At 54.8% G+C, this 18,390-nt stretch overlaps 3 protein-coding genes across 3 annotated transcripts; 2 read left to right on the forward strand and 1 right to left on the reverse strand.

Annotated features, from left to right (window-relative positions):
- Positions 1-3,516: 3,516 nt before the first annotated feature.
- LOC309416819 (arylsulfatase A-like) lies at positions 3,517-7,723 on the forward strand. Its single transcript, XM_082014185.1, has 8 exons — positions 3,517-3,882; positions 4,241-4,481; positions 4,966-5,184; positions 5,656-5,825; positions 6,334-6,458; positions 6,635-6,762; positions 7,186-7,288; positions 7,403-7,723. Exons 1-8 carry the CDS (start codon positions 3,653-3,655, stop codon positions 7,702-7,704), a joined length of 1,518 nt encoding a protein of 505 aa, XP_081870311.1. The 5' UTR covers positions 3,517-3,652; the 3' UTR covers positions 7,705-7,723.
- A 2,919-nt stretch (positions 7,724-10,642) lies between these two features.
- Positions 10,643-12,692, forward strand: LOC309415474 (acrosin-like; the record flags this gene model as incomplete). The annotated part of the gene is made up of 4 exons (XM_082013008.1): positions 10,643-10,857; positions 11,195-11,460; positions 11,738-11,883; positions 12,345-12,692. Exons 1-4 carry the CDS (start codon positions 10,679-10,681, stop codon positions 12,690-12,692), a joined length of 939 nt encoding a protein of 312 aa, XP_081869134.1. The 5' UTR covers positions 10,643-10,678.
- Positions 12,693-13,730: 1,038 nt separating this feature from the next.
- Positions 13,731-18,119, reverse strand: LOC309410280 (rab-like protein 2A). Its single transcript, XM_082006649.1, has 5 exons — positions 18,045-18,119; positions 17,020-17,131; positions 14,969-15,066; positions 14,646-14,729; positions 13,731-14,352 (listed from the first exon to the last, which is right to left on the reverse strand). The coding sequence occupies exons 1-5, from the start codon at positions 18,084-18,086 to the stop codon at positions 14,272-14,274; spliced, it is 417 nt and encodes a 138-aa protein (XP_081862775.1). The 5' UTR covers positions 18,087-18,119; the 3' UTR covers positions 13,731-14,271.
- Positions 18,120-18,390: the final 271 nt, after the last annotated feature.

Below are 18,390 nucleotides of genomic sequence, written 5' to 3' on the forward strand. Positions count from 1 at the left end.
TGTGCAATTTGAAGCTCTAGACAGAGAAGGATGCTCCTGCTCTCAGCCCCACATGCCATTCTCCATGTCTTTGGTAAATCCTGCATCAGCCTCATCTCATCAGTCTGCTGTCTACAGCTGTATGGTGGAGCCTTGCTCATATGCCAGAGTGCACGGCAGTCACGGGAGAAAAGCAGGAGCCACGTGTGTTGCATTTGCTGAGCAGGGTTGGGTCCCTGGAGGGCAGAGAGCAGCAGCTGGAAGAATGGCAGCCTCAAAGCTCATGAAAGGTGCAGGAGCTTCCTGCTGCCATCCAGGCCTGTGTGGATAGACGTAAGGCACACAGCTGAGTGTGCAAGCTGGTCCCTAGGATGACAGGGCAGGCTCTGTCTGAAAGCAGAATACCTGCTCTCAAGGCCCTTGAGGCATAGCATGGTGTAGCATGGCTTCAACGGGGTACCAGAACTGGGCCCCAAAAAAACTGGCCTCAAGGCTGCTTTTTTTTTTGGAAATTGACCTGAGGTGGTGCCCTACATCTGATTACAGCAGACAGAAGGCAGCCTTAGAGAAGCCGGCTTGTCTTGTGTGCACACTCGGCTATTCCAGCACCAGACTTTGCAGGTGGTTAAAGGAGAATGATGTGAGAGGCGGCCACACTTCACAGGTAATTGAAGGAAGAGTTAGGGTCATACTGGGGAGGGGACTCTGGCAAGGACAGCAGTACCCAGGAAACCACATCAAGTAATGCCATGGAAGTCCAAGGTGACCTAGCTAACAGCACCCGGAACAGCAAATCTGTTCACAGATGTGGCAAACCTGGGAGCAAGGGGGGAAACATAGCCAGGCTAGGTCTCTAGTTTGGGAAGCAGACGAGGGCAGCGAAAGGGAGGAGTCAAGGAAGGTAAGGGGGATGTACAAGCATGGAAAATGGAGAGAAGCGGGGATCAAGGAGTCATCACACACAAGCAAACTGCTGGCTGCTTTGCTTGTTTGACCGAGCCCTGCACTTTGTCACCACAGCCCGTTCCTACCGTCTTTCTGAGAGCGATTCCAAATCCTTTTCCGTGTGGCCCCACTCAGTACCCTGTGCCGGGGTGGGCCCAGAGGCCTGGCTGCTAGCAATGTCAGAAGGCAACACAGGTCATAGGGACCCAGCAGCTGGAGACACCGAGGGTCTGGGGCCAGCTACTGGTGGGAGTGCTGCGAACTTCACTAGTGAACTTCTCTAGTGGACTAGCTCACAATACAGATCTGGAAAGCCCCAAGGTCTGTGCCAGTTCCTGGGTAAGCAGCTTGACATCCAGCCACGGATTTTAGTTGAACTTGTTTCCCATGCTAATATTAAAGGGACCCATGAGCATCCTGTGCTTGCGAATCTAGGGAGTGATGTTTGCATACGGTTCACCACTCAACATCAGTCCTGATCAGCTGGAGAGGAAGACAAGGACTGGGTTGTGCTTTTTGTGTTAAGCGGGTGCTGGTAAGGGTACTGCTCTATCTGTGTTAATCTGTTCTGCCATTCACGCCAGTGACATAAGTGTGCATGTTCTTGAATGCGACCTGGCGCTTCTGAAGACAAACTAAGTCTCTTGTACCTGCACATGGGAACAGCAGTCACGTCTATGGGACTGAGATGGGAGAAACCTCGTGGGAGTGAGAGTCCTCCCGATTCGGATCCGGCTCTTCTGCAAGGAGAAATTCTCTGGGAGGAACATGGGCTGGATACAGCGTGCACAGAGCACACACACACACGCATGCACACGCACGCACACACAGCAGTCACTTGGGCCTCTCCTTCCACGCTCAGGTCCGCAGACACTGTTCGTCCGCGGTCCTACCTGTGCCCACTGGCGCCTGTGCAGGTTGAGGCAGTCATGCCATGCCCTGCTCAGTTCCCTGCAGCCGAGTTACCTGCACACAGCGCCACACATGGCCCCACAGCTCCTGTCCTGTTGCTTGTCTGGTCTCTGAAACTCTGTCCCCATGCCGTGACCTGCCCCCCCGAGCTCAGAGCCCCAGCTGTTCTCCGCTCGCTGCCCAGCAAGCACTGCCATGCCCTATGTGCAAAGTGGGCACCGTCAATTATGCAGCAGTTCCGCCTCCTGCTGCAGCACCAGCCTCCCCGCTCTGCCTCTTGGCCCTGAAGAATTGACGGCAGTGAGCAGAGCAGCAGCCCCAGCATCCTTGTTGTGCAGGGGCCAGGCCGTTAGGAGGCATGGGGCCAGACACGCAGGAAGGCCACGGGCTACAGGGTCAGTCTGAACTGTGGAGGACCGGGAGCAATGGAAAGCAGAGCTCACCGGCACGTTAGAAAGTGGTTGCAAAAGTGGGATGGGGCTTAAGAAATGCTGACTCGTAATAACAGGAAAAGCCAGATCAGACGGATCCCACAGGCGCGCCTACACGAGAACACCCAGACGAGCACATTGGCCTGCTTTGTCTTTGGGCTGGAAGTCCTCACCTCTGCCTGCTGTGTGGTTAATCCTAGACCACCACCGCTGTGCCTGTGCTTGTGCACCATCTCTGGTCTTGCCTTACTCTTATTTTGGATAAACTGAACAGGTGGAGGTCCTCAGGACATTCAACCTCAATTCCTTTCTGTGCCTGTCTTCTGCACTTTCTCCCGTTTTCAAAAACAGATGGAGCAATAGGGTACAGCCTTCTGGGGTGCAGAACCTCCCCTTTACCTCCTCATTCTCCTTATCACTCCCCTCCACCACACAATTGCTGTTGCTCGTTGCGCTGTCCCTTCCTTGCTCTGATTACAAGTTGTTGATCGGCAGGATACAGGCTTCTGTGTTCTGGCACAACCAGCAGTCCTTGAGCCTGAACGTGAAACTGTCACTGGTGTGTGAAACCATACTTTGCTGGAAAAGCGCCCAGGCTCCCACAGGGCCCAGTCCACCTCAAACAATGCCACACTCTCTGCCTGTCCCAGGGGAATTCGCACCCTGCGCGCATCTGAGAAAAGCGGCTTCATCTGCTCTTCAGAAGGTGGGAAGCCGGGAGCAGCGGCTCAGGCCGCCCAATGCCACCGGAGGGGACATCCGCCCACCACCACACGCCGAGGTGCCCATCTGCTCCCCAGCACAGCCTCACGGTGTCCTGGCCTCAGCGCCGGTGCAGCTGGGAGCAGGCCAGGATGCCAGCGGCCATGAGGCGTTTTCCCACAGAGACCAGGGGCTGGACACGCAGCTGCATCCGCAGCCCCCAAACCTGGGCAACGCGGAGGGCGGTTCTGTGGGAAACCCCTGTTGTTAATAAACCACCCTCGCCCTCGGGGGCAGGCCCGGGTCCCAGGAGGCCGCCTGCAGCACGCACGGCGGTCCGGGCAGCGGCTGCGAGGAACCGACATGGCCGCGAGGGGCGAGCCGGCACGTTCCAGTGCCGTCCCGCGGCGAACTACAATTCCCGGCGTTCCCCGCGGCGGTGCTGGGGCACGCGGCTGCCCGCGCGGGTCAGGCGGTCGCCGCCGGCGGCCTGGCGCAGCGCGGCTCGGTTCCACCCATCGCGGAGCTGCCTACCCCGGTCGGCTGCTGCCGTGACGGGGCTGCCGGTCCTGCGGAGGCGCTGCCGCGAGCGGAGCGCGGAGCGGAGCGCGGGAGGGCAGCGCTGTACCCCGTGCTGAGCGCGCGTATCGGCGGGCCGCGGGGCCTTCCCGGGCGGCAGCGCCATGGGGCCCCGGGGCCGGGGCGTGCCGTGGGCCCTGGTGCTGCTGGGCTTGCGCGGAGCGGCCGGCGTCCCCCCCAGCTTCGTCCTGTTGCTGGCGGACGACTTGGGCTTCGGCGACCTGGGGAGCTACGGGCACCCTTCTTCCGCCACGCCCACCCTGGACCGGATGGCTTCACGCGGGCTGCGGTTCACCAACTTCTACAGCAGCTCCCCAGTGTGCAGCCCATCCCGGTATGTCCCCCGCTGCTCCTGCCCCGCTGGCTGGTGACTGCTGCAGGGCGCTGGGGCCGGGCGGGAGGAAGCATCAAGACAGGGTTTGGTACCCAGTTAGGGAGCTGCAGTGCTGTGAGGAGCGGGAGGTTCATAAACCTGCTGCGTCCCAGGAGGCCCAAAGGTGTGGCTGCGCCGTGAGGGAACCGATCGAATGTCCCAGCAGATGGGGGAGGTGGCAGCGGCAGCCGTGAGGCTGGGAAGCCAAGCTGGCAGGTCCTGAGGAACGGGGCACCCTCTGTGGAGGGTGAGCACCGCACCCTGCGCTGCGTCCAGTGTGATGCTTGTCTCCTCTCTCTCTTTCAACTCTCACCTGTAGGGCAGCCCTGCTGACTGGCCGGTTCCAGATGCGCTCTGGGGTTTACCCTGGTGTGTTCAACCCAGACTCGCGGGGAGGCCTGCCGCTGTCTGAGATCACCGTTGCAGAGGTGCTGAAGGCTGAGGGCTATGCCACAGCCATGGTTGGCAAGTGGCACCTTGGCCTGGGGATTAATGGCTCCTTCCTGCCCATCCACCAGGGCTTTGACCACTTTTTGGGGTTGCCCTACTCCCATGACCAGGTGAGAAGCCTGTCAAGCCCTGAAGGGTGTCCCGGGGCTGGCTGGGGAGAGTGCCTGAAAGATGAAGCTTGCCTGAGAGCACGTAAGCTGGGTTAGGGTTAGGCCTGGCCAAATGGGTGTGGGTGGCTGCAGGCCAGGAAGTATGGGTGCTGGTGGGGAAAGCCCATCTCTGAGGTACTCATATGATAGGGCAGTTTGGCAGAACGTGGGTGGCAGTTGTGCGTGGGGCCTTTGTCAAGGGAGGGAGGGTCAGCTGCTAGGGCTACAAAGGAACATCTGAATTGCTGCCAGGAGAAAATGATGTTGGGGGCAGCATGGTCCTTGGACAGTTCTAGGGTAGGCACCGACCCCTGGCTTTCGGGGAGTGGCTGCCCAAAGGGTGCCCTGTGGGATCTGGTGGTGGGCTGCTGTGAGACTCTTTGCTCCCCTACCCTCCCTCTCCTGCAACACAGGTAAAAGACAAAGTGTTATTTGTTCTCTCCAGGGCCCCTGCCAGAACCTCACCTGCTTCCCACCTGACATCAAGTGTTTTGGGACTTGTGACCAAGGCTTAGTGCCAGTCCCGCTGCTCTGGAACCAGAGCATCGTGCAGCAGCCGGTCTCCTTCCCTGATCTGGTGCCACTCTACAACAAATTCTCCCGGGACTTCATCGCTGACTGTGCCCGGCGAGGCCTCCCCTTCCTGCTCTACTATGCCTCCCACGTAGGAGAGGGGCAGGGCTGCGCTGGGCCCAAGGGTGGGGAGGGGAGCCTTTGTCCTGTGGGGCAGCAGGGAAGCGTCTCAGCTCCTGCAGCCCCAGGACTGCGCTAAGCAGTCAATACCTGCCGCTGGATGACCTGGGGTTGCTGTTCCCACGCCCAGGTCTTGTGGCAACACCGTGCTGATAATGTTCTTGGGCTGCTTCTTTCTGGAGCTTTGCCCACTTCTCTGGGCCAGGAGTCCGCCTGGGAAAACTTCCCACTCTGAGTCTCCACATCCTCTCCTGGGGCTCAGCTCCTTTGTGCCATTTCTGAGAGATGTTTCTGAAGCTTGGGGACAAGCCTCCTCTCATCTCATGGGTATTGTCACGTATCTCCACGTCCTAGCTGGGGTGCTCACTGTCCCCCGGTGAACTGGGAGCCAGATGCAGCTCTGGGGGAGTTTGCATAGCAGTCTTCTCTGCCCTTTCTCCAGCATACACACTACCCGCAATTTGCAAGCCAGGAGTATGCAGGGCAGTCGCGGCGTGGGCCGTTTGGTGATGCGCTCTTGGAGTTTGATGGCTCGGTGGGACAGCTGCTGCAGGCACTGCATGAAAATGGTCTTGCAAACACGACCCTGGTGTTTTTCACTTCTGACAATGGGTGAGTGGGCTTCAGCAGGGGGGACTTCATCACTGATAAGGTGCTGCTGCCGTGGTATGGGGAACTGGAGTGAGGCACTGGTCGGCTGGGGCAAAAGGGACATGGTGAGGCATTGCCAGGTGAGACCCCAGTGACCTGAAGCGAGGCAAGAGGTAGATGCTGCTCTGGAGAGGATCCGGTGCATGATCTGCTTCTTGTTGCTGTGACTCAGCTGTGCCCCTCCTCGTGGGCAGAAACCTCACAGGGTTCGGGCCAGGAGTGTGCTGCAGCCCATGTATACTCCGATTCCCTTTGTGTGTGAGTGGCATTGGTCTCTGGTGCCCTGCTTAGGCGTCTTGCACACCTTGGCTCCTTCAGGTGCCCATGCGTCCTGCCTCACAAGTCTGAGAAGGATGGCAGTGTCACTTGCTGGCACCATGCCTCTCTTGTCATGGCCCCGTTGGCAGCATTGGGGAAGGGGTAGCGTGAACCTGTGAAACTGCTGGTAGGTGGTTCTTCTCTCTCACAGCCCCTCCACCATGCGGATGGCACGTGGGGGCAGCTCTGGCCTTCTGAAGTGTGGGAAGGGCACAACATACGAAGGTGGCGTGCGGGAACCAGCAGTGGCTTATTGGCCAGGCCGTATTGCTCCAGGTGAGACTTGGCACTGCTTGTGCCTTTTGCGTGCTGATGCCAGCCAAGGCAGGGGTGTCATGGCAGCTCAGCTGCCCGGGGACAAGGAGAGGATGGGAGAGAAGTGAGGATGGCAGGGACGGGAGTTGTACCAGGTGCTTCAGCCTCTCCTTGTGCCTTGCTGTGATGGGTGACAGGAGTGACGCATGAGCTGGCAAGCACCCTGGACATCCTGCCAACCCTGACTACGCTGGCTGGAGCAGCTCTTCCCAAAGTTGCCCTGGATGGATATGACCTGAGTCCAGTGTTGTTTGGGTCAGGGAAGGTGAGTCCTGCGGGCTGGTTCAGCTGGCATTGTGCATGAAGGCTGGTTGTGGGGCTGGAGCTTCGTGCCTGAAGAGTAGAAGCAGCTGGGGGTCAGGGGAGATCCATGAGCTGGGACCTTTTGTGTAGCCTGGGTCATGCCGTGGAGTTCCTGGACTTCCCCAGGCTCCTCAGCTCTAACACGCACAGCATGTTGCCAAGCCAGACCCCCCCATGGCTGCAGGGGATGGACAGAGCCCCCGTAGCTTTGAGTAGGGAGCAGACAGGATGCTGCTGCTCGTCAGCTTCCCCCCGCTCTGGCCATGTTCTGGCTGTAGTATCAGGGCTACTGTGTGACTCCCTGGAGTCTCTGCCTGGTCCTGTTCCAGGCTGTTCTTCAGCCTTGTGTCTGCAGGGGTGAGTTTAGCTCTGCTGCTTCCCACAGAGTCCCCGACAGACGATGTTCTTCTACCCGCCATCCCCTGATCCGCTGCACGGCCCCTTCGCTGTCAGGCTTGGGAAGCACAAGGCCCATTACTTCACGCAAGGTTAGTGCTGCCTCCTCACTTCTGCATGGGCAGCTTTGTGAAGTCCCGTATGGTTGTGCTGTCCAGAGCTCAAAGAGGAAAAAACTGAGCTACATCTGGGGGTTTCTTTTGCAGGTTCGTTTCACAGCGATACAACCCCAGACCAGGCCTGCCACGGGCTGACCCCGCTGACCCCTCACTTGCCCCCACTGCTCTTTGACCTGGAGTCAGACCCAGCCGAGAACTATGATCTGCTGCAGAGCGGTGCAGGGCCGGAGGTTCTGCAAGTCCTGAAGGAGATCAAACTGCAGAAAGTGCTTTTTGAACAGCGCATGGAGTTTGGGGAAAGCCAGATCAGGAAGGGCAGGGATCCTGCCCTGCAGCCCTGCTGCATACCAGACTGCACTCCTAAGCCTTCCTGCTGCCACTGCTCCTAGCCTCTTGCTGCTCCATGCGCTTCCGTTGGTCCACACCAGAACCCTGGCCCAAACCCACTGGGTCCCCCTGCCCCCAACTAACCAAGCTCAGCCTCAGAGCTACCCTGCAGCATTGGCTCAGTGACGCCTCTGACTAACGAGTGCTGGGGTAGCAAACTGTGGGTTGGGAGGATTACCAGCCCTGCTAGGAGTGCAGGTCAGTGGGCCTTGTGCTCTGTGTTGGACGTTCAAGCTGAGGCCACCTGACAGAAACCCGTACTTGTTCAGAGAGGGACCATGATGCAGCATCATCTCGAGAGCCACAACAGTTCCTTTCAAACCGTGATTGCTTGCCAGGGGCCAAGAGCAGAGCAAGAGGAGGATGGGATGGATGGTCCTGGCAGCTTCAGAGGCAGGACCGTGTGCAGCTCAAGCAGAGGCAACGTGCCTAGGTGGGAAAGGGTATCCATGCTCAGGGTGTGCGTGCTTGAGCACCTCCAAGTCCTTCGTGACTCCAGGAGGTGGAGAGGTGGCCAGTGGTCGGCAGGCCTGGTCCTCTTGTAAAGTCTGTGGATGCTAGGACTGATGAGTCAGGTGGGCTGCAACCACATGCCATCCACATGACTGTTGGGGTCTCTCCCCTCCTGCTCGTGAGCTAGTCCAGCTTCAAGTTCACTAGTGAAGTTCGCAGCACTCCCACCAGTAGCTGGCCCCAGACCCTCGGTGTCTCCAGCTGCTGGGTCCCTATGACCTGTGTTGCCTTCTGACATTGCTAGCAGCCAGGCCTCTGGGCCCACCCCGGCACAGGGTACTGAGTGGGGCCACACGGAAAAGGATTTGGAATCGCTCTCAGAAAGACGGTGGGAACAGGCTGTGGTGACAAGGTGCAGGGCTCGGTCAAACAAGCAAAGCAGCCAGCAGTTTGCTTGTGTGTGACGACTCCTTGATCCCCGCTTCTCTCCATTTTCCATCCCTCTCACCTTCCTTGACTCCTTGCTTTCGCTGCCCTCGTCTGCTTCCCAAACAAGAGACCTAGCCTGGCTATGTTTCCCCCCTTGCTCCCAGGTTTGCCACATCTGTGAACAGATTTGCTGTTCCGGGTGCTGTTAGCTAGGTCACCTTGGACTTCCATGGCATTACTTGATGTGGTTTCCTGGGTACTGCTGTCCTTGCCAGAGTCCCCTCCCCAGTATGACCCTAACTCTTCCTTCAATTACCTGTGAAGTGTGGCCGCCTCTCACATCATTCTCCTTTAACCACCTGCAAAGTCTGGTGCTGGAATAGCCGAGTGTGCACACAAGACAAGCCGGCTTCTCTAAGGCTGCCTTCTGTCTGCTGTAATCAGATGTGGGGCACCACCTCAGGTCAATTTCCAAAAAAAAAAGCAGCCTTGAGGCCAGTTTTTTGGGGCCCAGTTCTGGTACCCCGTTGAAGCCATGCTACACCATGCTATGCCTCAAGGGCCTTGAGAGCAGGTATTCTGCTTTCAGACAGAGCCTGCCCTGTCATCCTAGGGACCAGCTTGCACACTCAGCTGTGTGCCTTACGTCTATCCACACAGGCCTGGATGGCAGCAGGAAGCTCCTGCACCTTTCATGAGCTTTGAGGCTGCCATTCTTCCAGCTGCTGCTCTCTGCCCTCCAGGGACCCAACCCTGCTCAGCAAATGCAACACACGTGGCTCCTGCTTTTCTCCCGTGACTGCCGTGCACTCTGGCATGTGAGCAAGGCTCCACCATACAGCTGTAGACAGCAGACTGATGAGATGAGGCTGATGCAGGATTTACCAAAGACATGGAGAATGGCATGTGGGGCTGAGAGCAGGAGCATCCTTCTCTGTCTAGAGCTTCAAATTGCACATCCTTGGCCACGTATACCAGGTGCCACGGCTGCCCTTGTCAGTGGTGGCCCAGAAGAGCAATATAACACATAGAAGAGCAAGCACATGAAGCCTGCCAGTGTTGCTGTGGACGACATAGCCAGCGTGGACTGTGCTGCATCTGCGTTTCACTGTGCTTTGTGCAGGAAGGTTGACCCTGCTTAGGTACGTCTGGCTTATTTGGCTTACGCATCACTGCTTGTGTGCTGCGGCTGTAACCAGATTGGCTCTTCGACACCCAAACGTGCATTACTGCCTGTGGTAGTTATGTTCTCTGGGGTATGTTTTTTGGAAAGGACCTGGTGGAAAACGGCTGCAGAGAGCAGGGTGGCAGTGAACTTCCCAAAGAGGCTGTGATGCCCCACTTGCTTTTGTCCTGCTCGCTGTTAGCAGGCAGTGCTCGGAGCCAGGCGCTGCTGCCTGCCACAGGGCCTGCACGCCCTCATCCTGCAAGCAGAGCATGCAGCGGGGGTCTGTCGGGGGTGTCCGATCCCAGCTTCTGCCTCCCTTCCTGCTTGGAACCCCCCATGTTGCCCTGCTGCTCCCTGAGAGTGCCCAGCGCCCGGAACCAGCGACTCTGTGACATCAGGCACCACGAGGTGCCAAGGCCACCGCGGGCAGCGCGAGTACTGTGGACGCTACGTCGGCTGCTGCACTGGTGGTGACGAGCCCTCGGTTCTTGCAGCTGCCACGTGTCGCTGGCAGCGATGAATTTGCTCCCCGTCCTTGTCCTGCTGGCCGTGTGCTGGCCTGTGCACGGCACGTGGGACAACTGTGGGTAAGTGGCCCAAGGCCCTGGGAGGGAGCTTGGGCAATCCTTATGGGGTTCACTGGAGGGTGCCCGCTTGTCCCCCGTGGCCACACTACAGCCTCCCAAACCCCAATGTGGGAGCCTCCGTTCCTTGGCAGCACCCACGCTGCTGGCACGTCTCGTCTACGGGGCTACAGCAGAAACGGGGGCGGAGGGATGCACGCCCCACGGGGTTCCCTGGCCCTGCTGTCCATACGACGCCTTGTGGGGAGGGAAGACGGCTGTCCTTCAGCCTGGACAGCAGCAAGCCATCAAGCAGGACAGTAATGACTTTCTGGTTATAGAGGGACCTGCGGGCTTCGGCCCATGGCTTCTTACTACGGCATGTCGCGCGTCGTGGGTGGCAGAGATGCCCTGACAGGGGCCTGGCCCTGGATCGTCAGCATCCAGGATCCCTGGAAAGTAGGCACAGGACATGTATGCGGAGGGTCCCTCATCAGCCCACAGTGGGTCGTCACAGCAGCCCACTGCTTCATCGAGGCCAGGTAAGGAGGACCAGGGAATGGGGATATCCCCACAACACTAGCAGGTGCCCTGTCCACAGCACCACGTGCTACTCCCATCCCGTTCCCTTGCAGCACGCCCAGTGCCTGGGCTCACACGAGCCCAGCCAAGACACTGCTCAGGAGAAGGCTGGGCTCATGCCACTGCTTCCTAGCAGCCTCCAGCCTGATGTTCCTTGAGTCTAAGGCACGCTAGGGCAGTCGCACCCTCCGTAGCGCTGCTGTCCTCTGTCCCTTGTGAAGCAGAAGGCAGGGAACTGCTGGGCTGCTGCAGCACATGGCTCCACTCCCTCTGACCTCTCTCTCATCTGCCTTCCAGGCACATCACGATGTGGCGTGTGGTGATTGGGGCCACCCAGTTGACTCAGCTGGGCCCCGAGGCCCAAGTGCGCACTATTAAGCGGCTACTGGTTCACGAACACTATAGTAATATCTCGGAGAGGAACGACATTGCGTTGCTGGAATTGGACCAGCCTGTCCAGTGCAGCTACTACATACAGCTTGCCTGTGTGCCCGACACGTCGCTGAGAGTGTCAGAGCTGACAACCTGCTACGTCAGTGGTTGGGGTTCTACGACTGCCAGATGTGAGTTCCCAAAAAGTACCTGTGTCCTGAGTGCAAGCTTGGCATGCTGGGGAGTCGGGTTGGGCTTCCTGAGAGCAGAGCGAAAGCCAGAGTCAGGCTGTGGGGACGTATGCCTATAGGGAGATGGGCCTGACCCATTACCCAAAGCAAGACAGAAGGGAAACACCGGTACAGTGCCTTCAAGATGCAAAGCCAAGCCTTAGGGAAAGGTCCACCGAGACGGGGGAGGAGAACTGGCAACGAGCTGCTGGGTGTTGATTCCTTTCTGTGCTCACAGCTGGAGGATCAACTGATGTCCTGCAGGAGGCCAAGGTCCCCCTCATTGATGTCAACCTCTGTAACAGCAGCCGGTGGTATAGGGGAGCCATCCACACCCACAACTTGTGCGCTGGCTATCCGCAGGGTGGCATCGACACCTGCCAGGTAGGAGCGTGCTGCAGGTCAACCCCCAGCAGCACATGCAGCCCTGTCACAATCGCCCAAACACCCCTGCGCGCTCTTTGCCTGGCAAGTCACCCTGCCACTGTTGGGGCTCACCTTCCCCTGCCCATCTGCAGTTCCTTGCCCAGTGCTCCCTTGTCCCAGAGGCCTGGGACTCTGCCCAGAAAGTCCATCCAGTGCTCTTAGCAGCCCATAGGTCCAGCTTCCAATCCTGGAACACCCCTCTGCCACACATCCAGGATGCCTGTGCAGAGATGAGAGCGAGCCCTACCTTACAGGCCCACCACCTCCTCCCAGACAAGGTTCTGTAGGCTCCAGCACCTGAGCGGAGCCTTTCCGTGCAGTGTATACTGCTCTGGCAGGTGCTGTGAGAGAGAAGGAGCCAGCCATACTGCTGACACAGGCCACCCACCACCCCCTCAATCCTCTCTCCTCTGCTGCAGGGTGACAGCGGTGGTCCTCTTGTGTGCAAAGATAACAATGCTGACTACTACTGGCTTGTTGGAGTGACCAGCTGGGGGACAGGCTGTGCGAGAGCAAAACGGCCTGGAGTCTACACCTCCACTCAGCACTTTTACGACTGGATCCTAGAACAGATGGGTCTGCGCCCAGCAGTAACAGCTACTCCGACGCCACAGCCAGTCTTCACCTCAATGTCTGTTCAGAGTCCAAGGCCAAGACCAACACAGATGGGCACATTCGGCTCCTGCCCATTTCCACTCCAGAAGCTGGTGGAATTCTTTACTCAGGTGCAGGAGCTCCTGCAGGTCCTAAGAGGAAAAAAGGCTTGAGCAGCAGGATGAACATGATCCAGTGCAGGCTCCAGTTTACCGTGACCATTTATTTCTGGGGCAATGCCTCCTGATCCACAGGCAGCCTCCGTGCCTAAGGCCTGCTCTGTCCTGCCCACTCTCCTCAGGGTGCACGCCTATGCTGAAGTTGACTTAGTTCTTGGAATAAAGTTGCCACAGTGTTCACAGCTAACCGTTCTTCAGTCCATTTCAGTCTCCTGTGCAAGGCAAGCACTTCCATGCCCGGCACCTGCAAAATGAGGCTGCAGGCAGACGAGTAGGGCACAAAGGGAAAGAGTCACTCAAAAGGGCTGAAACCTTGCCTGGTCAGAGAGGCGGGTGGGGGTGCAGTGGAAGAAGGGAACACAGGTCATTCATAGGGCGCTAAAGGTCTTGAGGACACAGTTGGAAACATCGAGTGTCTTAGGCCAGCTACTGGTGGGATCCCTCTGTGTGTGTGTGTGTGTGTGTGTGTGTGTGTGTACAATGCACCAGTGAACTTGAAACTGGACTCTCTCATGACCCGGATCTATAAAGACTCAAGGTTTGCACCCACGATCGGGTAAGGAGCTTGGCATCCAGCCACAGATATTGCATGACATTAATTTCTATACCGTTATTTGATGTATCTATGAACGTACTGTGCTTATGAATCAAGAGAGTGAAGGTATGTTTATGTTTCACCAGTAAGCATCCAATCCTGATCTCCGGGAAAGGCAGGAAAGGACTGGACTGTGTTCATGTTTATTTAAGTGGCAGTTATGTATACGTGGGCGCTGGTAAAGGCATTGCTCTGTCTATGTCAATCTGTTTTGCCATTCGCATTAATTGTGTAAGTCTGTGTATGTTTGTGTATCTGGCTCTTTGGAACGCAACGAAAGTCTTTTGCACGCACACATGGGAACAGCAGCAGCCACATCCATCAGGCTGGGATAGAACAAGCCTCCTGGATGTTGAGTGTCCACCTGATTCAGCTCTAGCAGACCCGAAAGGAGAAATCCCCTGTGTTCAGAAGTCTACTGGATCTGGCTGCTCTATAACAGAATGGGGAAGGAAACCCCAAGAAACTCTGCAGCAGAGATCACAGGGGTGGACAGAGAGGCTGCACTGGCTAGGCTGTGAATGCAATGGTGGGGGCTCGCAGTTGGACTTGCACTGTATAGTAGCTGGACTGCCTTATAACAGAAGTGCAGGAAGGATGCAAGCTCAAGGCTTTATAAAAAAAATTCTTTAGTGTTTGTTTTCTCCAGTAGGTAGCATTAAAGCATCTGGGCAGGACCTTTCCCTGCAGGTCCAAGAGTGGCTTAGCTCTCCTGGCAAGCTTTTCCTTGAAGAAGCACGCAGTAACTAGCAACCATGTGGATAATCTCGCCCTTTCCTTGACCGTGATGTGTAGCGGCTAGGGCTGAGTCAAGGAAAGTCATGCCCAGACAGTCTCCCACAAGCAGGGGAGAGGCCCAGCTGCCCATCACCAGAGCTCTGAGGGCATGAGAAAAAACACTTTTCTCTGTGAAGGCTGGCTCTAACTAGACCCAGAAATCTAGAGCAAAGAGAAAAAAACAGACTCAGGGTCCAAGGCTTAGGCAGATGGGGGCTTCTCTTCACGGCAGCTCTCCTCTTTATCCGACAAATTCTCACTCTTCTTCTGCAGGTCAAAGCTCTGGAAAGGAGCAGGACAAGGAACTGCTGAGAAGCATGAGAGCAACAGCTGCACTCTGCTGTGGTACTTTCAGATTCGGTCTAGGGCAGCATGGGCACTTCAGATGGTCACCACCTCACCCCTTCCAACCGAGACACGAGCAGCACACAAACCCACAGTGTCACCAGCATAAGGCAAATCTTTCCATGCTTGCAAAGTTTCACCCTTTGCCACAGGCTCTGCTTTTCCCGAGGCAAAAAAGAGCAGAGCTGCTAATCACTTAGGAGGAGTGCAGTAAGTAGAGCCTTTCTTACCTCCAGTTCTCGCATGACCTCGTCCATGAAATCTCCTGAATTCTGTTTGTAAGCAACTGCCAGTTTGATAGCATCATTGAAGAGCTGATGAGAAGGAGAATGCTTGTCACTCAAAGTAAGGGGCACTGTGTTTCTGTAACATATGGAAACTGTTCCCACACTCCAAGAAAAAAAAACCCCACAACCTCTGCAACTACCTATAGCTACCAGGACCTCATAAGTAGACAAATAGATGTACTAGCCCATTTTCTGCTCTCTGTGCCTACAGCAGTCTCCATGTCCTTGGACTGTATAGGGGTCTGAGGCAAATAGCTGTGTTTTACCTTCACTACATTGGTGCCGTCTGCAGCAGACACAAAGTAAAAGGGCAAACTGAACTTCCGGGCAAAGTTGAAACTTTTCTGGGTCACCTTCATATCCGCTGGGGGCAAAAAAAGAAGTGGTCAGTAAGACATCACTGTAGGCAGAATGCCAGTGTATGCAGGAGTGGTGGAACAGACGGAGACGAGAGCCCAATTTAGCTGTCAAGGCCTCCTCACTGTAGTATAAGGCTAGTAGAGTCCTCCCCAAAAGCTATAGGGTTTTAAAAGCAAAAGCATCCAGCAAATTCCAAATTCCAAATCAGCATCTTCCATTGACAAGAAGAACCAAAAAGAAAAGCATTCTTGTTGGTTTATCCTTGGTGCTTGACTAAATTATAGATGGATTCTGATGTGCTATAAATGAATAAATCTTTGCAGCTTAGAACATGTGAGTTCATTTGCTGTGCGGCAACTATGAATGTTTTCCAGGCACATCCCTATGATTTTTGCTTGTGTGTCCACATGACCTGGACACCATTGCCAGTACTAGTCATGCCTCTCCCTCCAGTTTGGCCTTCTTAACCAGAACGCCTCACTGCCCTTATGCCACATTACTTGTATTCCTGTGAGTCAAGGGCATGCTCACAGTGTACAAATGACCCAACTATTACATATTTTTACTTAACAGGCAGTTAGCTACCCCCAACCTCAGTAGGCCAGAGGCTTCATTTCCATTTTGGAACAAATTTACTGCATATTTACAGGACGTGCTGACACAGCAGTAACAGCTCAAAGTTTTGATAGATAGACAGCCTGTATGCCAGCACAGGAGGATGACTCCAGATGATCCGCCTTTTCCCACAGAAGCAACAGCTGAAGTAGTTCAGACTCCAAATGCTTGCCAGCGAGCGCTGCCCAGGCAGCCGCTCCCTACCTCTTTGCAGGAGGCTGGATCAACTGTTCTGCTCTGCAGGCTGGGCCTGTGTTAAGAGCTGTGGGCTGATCATCTCCTAGTCCGGGTGGAATACAGCAAACAAAGGCAAGGCAGAGGAGTCTTTCGGAGCCGTGTCCACTCGCACATAGAACACTAAGAGCAGGATTCATCTACACAGAGGTTCTGTCTACAAAATGGCTGTCAACACCAAGTCCATTTGCCCCAGGCTTCCTGTACAGTCCGTGCAATCAGTGGATTCGAGGCTGGCTTGACACTTCCTATAGGAAAGGCTTTTATTAGGTGAGATCAATCATGCCCTAAACCACACCGCTGAACCAAACGAGCTTCCGTCGACTACAGTGGGAGCCCAGACACCTTATTCAGGTGGACACACCTATTCATAGCTGCGATGATTTCTACCATGAATGTCAGCAAGGAAGCCCATGTTGGACACTGTACTTGACCGAGAATAGCAGGAGACTGTGGTCCTAAGGGTATGTGTTCTCTCGTTGATGCTGAGCAGAAAGCTGATGCGTTAAGCGCTCTCGCAGGATGCAGGAGACAGATCACAACCCAAATGATAGCAATAATGAATGCCTAGCTGGCATTCCTAAAAGGAGGGAATCATCCAGTCATCTGCAGAGGAAGATGAACAATTTTGCCAGCAGGTATATTTAGACACTTTAGTACAAAGGAGTCCCACGGAAACCTGCAGGCTGAATTAGCAATACAAAGGCAGTTACTGACTCTATCAGGGGAAGCCACATAATAGGTTATGCTCCTCTTCCAGCAAGACACCTTGCAATTTTTGACTAGGTACTGCTCCAATCAGCTTTTGGGTTCTTGCTAGTTGAAATGGGCAGCGTGATAAGGACAGAATTGGAAGGACGTCACTTGAATAAACTTTAAATGGATCAAATTTGTATTTTTGATTGCTAGTAAAACAAGGACAAGAGCCGATAAGACAGCAAGCCGGGTCAGCAGAGGACCCAGCTATTTGTTTGCTAAAATACAGCCCTGAGGGACTAATACTCAAGAACCCACCTGGACCTAGCAGATGAATGACATTCTTTCTCAGCCAGGTTGGAAGAGAACCACATCACCATTCTGAGAGGTTGAAAGAAGAAGATATACTCACCATCAATTTTGTTGGCCACCACAACGCAAGGAATCTCTGGGCGGAATTCCCTCAGCTCCTTGTACCAGCTGTTCAAGTTCTTGTAGGTGACTTTCCGCTGCACATCAAACACCTTCCGAAAAAGAACCAGCTATCATGGGGCCAACAGCAGGACAGGTCCTGATCAACCCACTGCACCAAACACAAGTACAGAATCCAGAATTTTCCCAGGAGGACATCAACAAAGGAAACTGGCCTTTGTTAGAAAAGATGAAAGAGAAAAGGGAGACTATCCAGCAAGCCTTGAAACATGCAGCCAGCCCGTTTCTTTGCATGATGCGGGAAACAGTCCCTCATTTTCCTTTACATTCTTATTTTGAACTACAACAAGCACTCTATCACCCATGAGAGTGAACAAGCATCTGGGATCACAGATCTTCTGTTCTGCTAAGTAGGGTCAGATGTGAGGCTTCTCTATTTTAACAATTAAAATATCAATGAAGTTGACTGATGCTCACAAGTGATGAGAAATAGTGGAAAGTTAGAGCCACAGTACAAACCAAGAGACCTAAGCGGGTTAGGAGTCAGGAAACAAGACTGATATGTCTTATGTAGTACCCCTGCAGAACATGTCAGAACAGTTTTGTACTACATAATCCAATAGTCACATCACAGAACAAGAACGGAATGCCCTCTCCCTCGCATGACCCCTGATAGGACTTCTTCTAAATAAGCACATTCAGTTGTACGTACCACCTTACTGGAAACACAGTGACAAAAGTAAGGCAATTTAGAAGACAGCAAAGTCGGAGAATACACAGTAAGAGTGCTACCAGGAAAGACAGCAGAGAGCTAAACATACCCAGCTACACTGGTTTTATCTGGTGAGAGACGAAAGAACAATACAGGAAAGGTTTTTTAAACCACTGGAAGAGACAGGAAATATAAGGCAGCGTAATCACAAAAAGTAATGTACAGGCCAAGTGTCAACTGGGACCGTTATTAGTCCAAATTCCATCAGATCACAGCTGAGACACTACCCTTACCATGATACAAGCATGAGCCTTATGGTAATAGGATGCATGCATGCTCTGGAACCTCTCCTGTCCAGCTGTGTCCCAGAAGTCTGTAAGACACAAAAAATAAGCTTAGAATGATCACAGAATCACAGAATCAGAGAGTCACAGAATCATTAAGGTTGGAGAAGACCTTTAAGATCCTCAGGTCCAACCATCAACCCAACACCACCGTGTCCCCTAAACCATGTCCTGAAGCGCCACATCCACACATTTTCTGAATACTTCCAGAGATAGTGACTCCACCACCTCCCCGGGCAGCCTGTTCCAATGCTTGACCACCCTCTCGGTGAAGAAATTTTTCCTAATATCCAGT

Source organism: Phaethon aethereus, assembly GCF_964289735.1.
Source record: "Phaethon aethereus genome assembly, chromosome: 1".
NCBI lineage: Eukaryota > Metazoa > Chordata > Aves > Phaethontiformes > Phaethontidae > Phaethon > Phaethon aethereus.

Coding starts and splice junctions, on each gene's coding strand:
- LOC309416819 (XM_082014185.1), top strand. CDS start 3,653: ATGGGGCCCCGGGGCCGGGGCGTGCCGTGGGCCCTGGTGCTGCTGGGC. Junction 4,482..4,965: donor TGCCCTACTCCCATGACCAG/GTGAGAAGCCTG, acceptor TGTTCTCTCCAG/GGCCCCTGCCAGAACCTCAC. Junction 7,289..7,402: donor GGCCCATTACTTCACGCAAG/GTTAGTGCTGCC, acceptor TTTCTTTTGCAG/GTTCGTTTCACAGCGATACA.
- LOC309410280 (XM_082006649.1), bottom strand. CDS start 18,086: ATGCATGCATCCTATTACCATAAGGCTCATGCTTGTATCATG. Junction 15,067..17,019: donor GGTGGCCAACAAAATTGATG/GTGAGTATATCT, acceptor TTTTGCCCCCAG/CGGATATGAAGGTGACCCAG. Junction 14,730..14,968: donor ACGGCACCAATGTAGTGAAG/GTAAAACACAGC, acceptor CCTTCTCATCAG/CTCTTCAATGATGCTATCAA.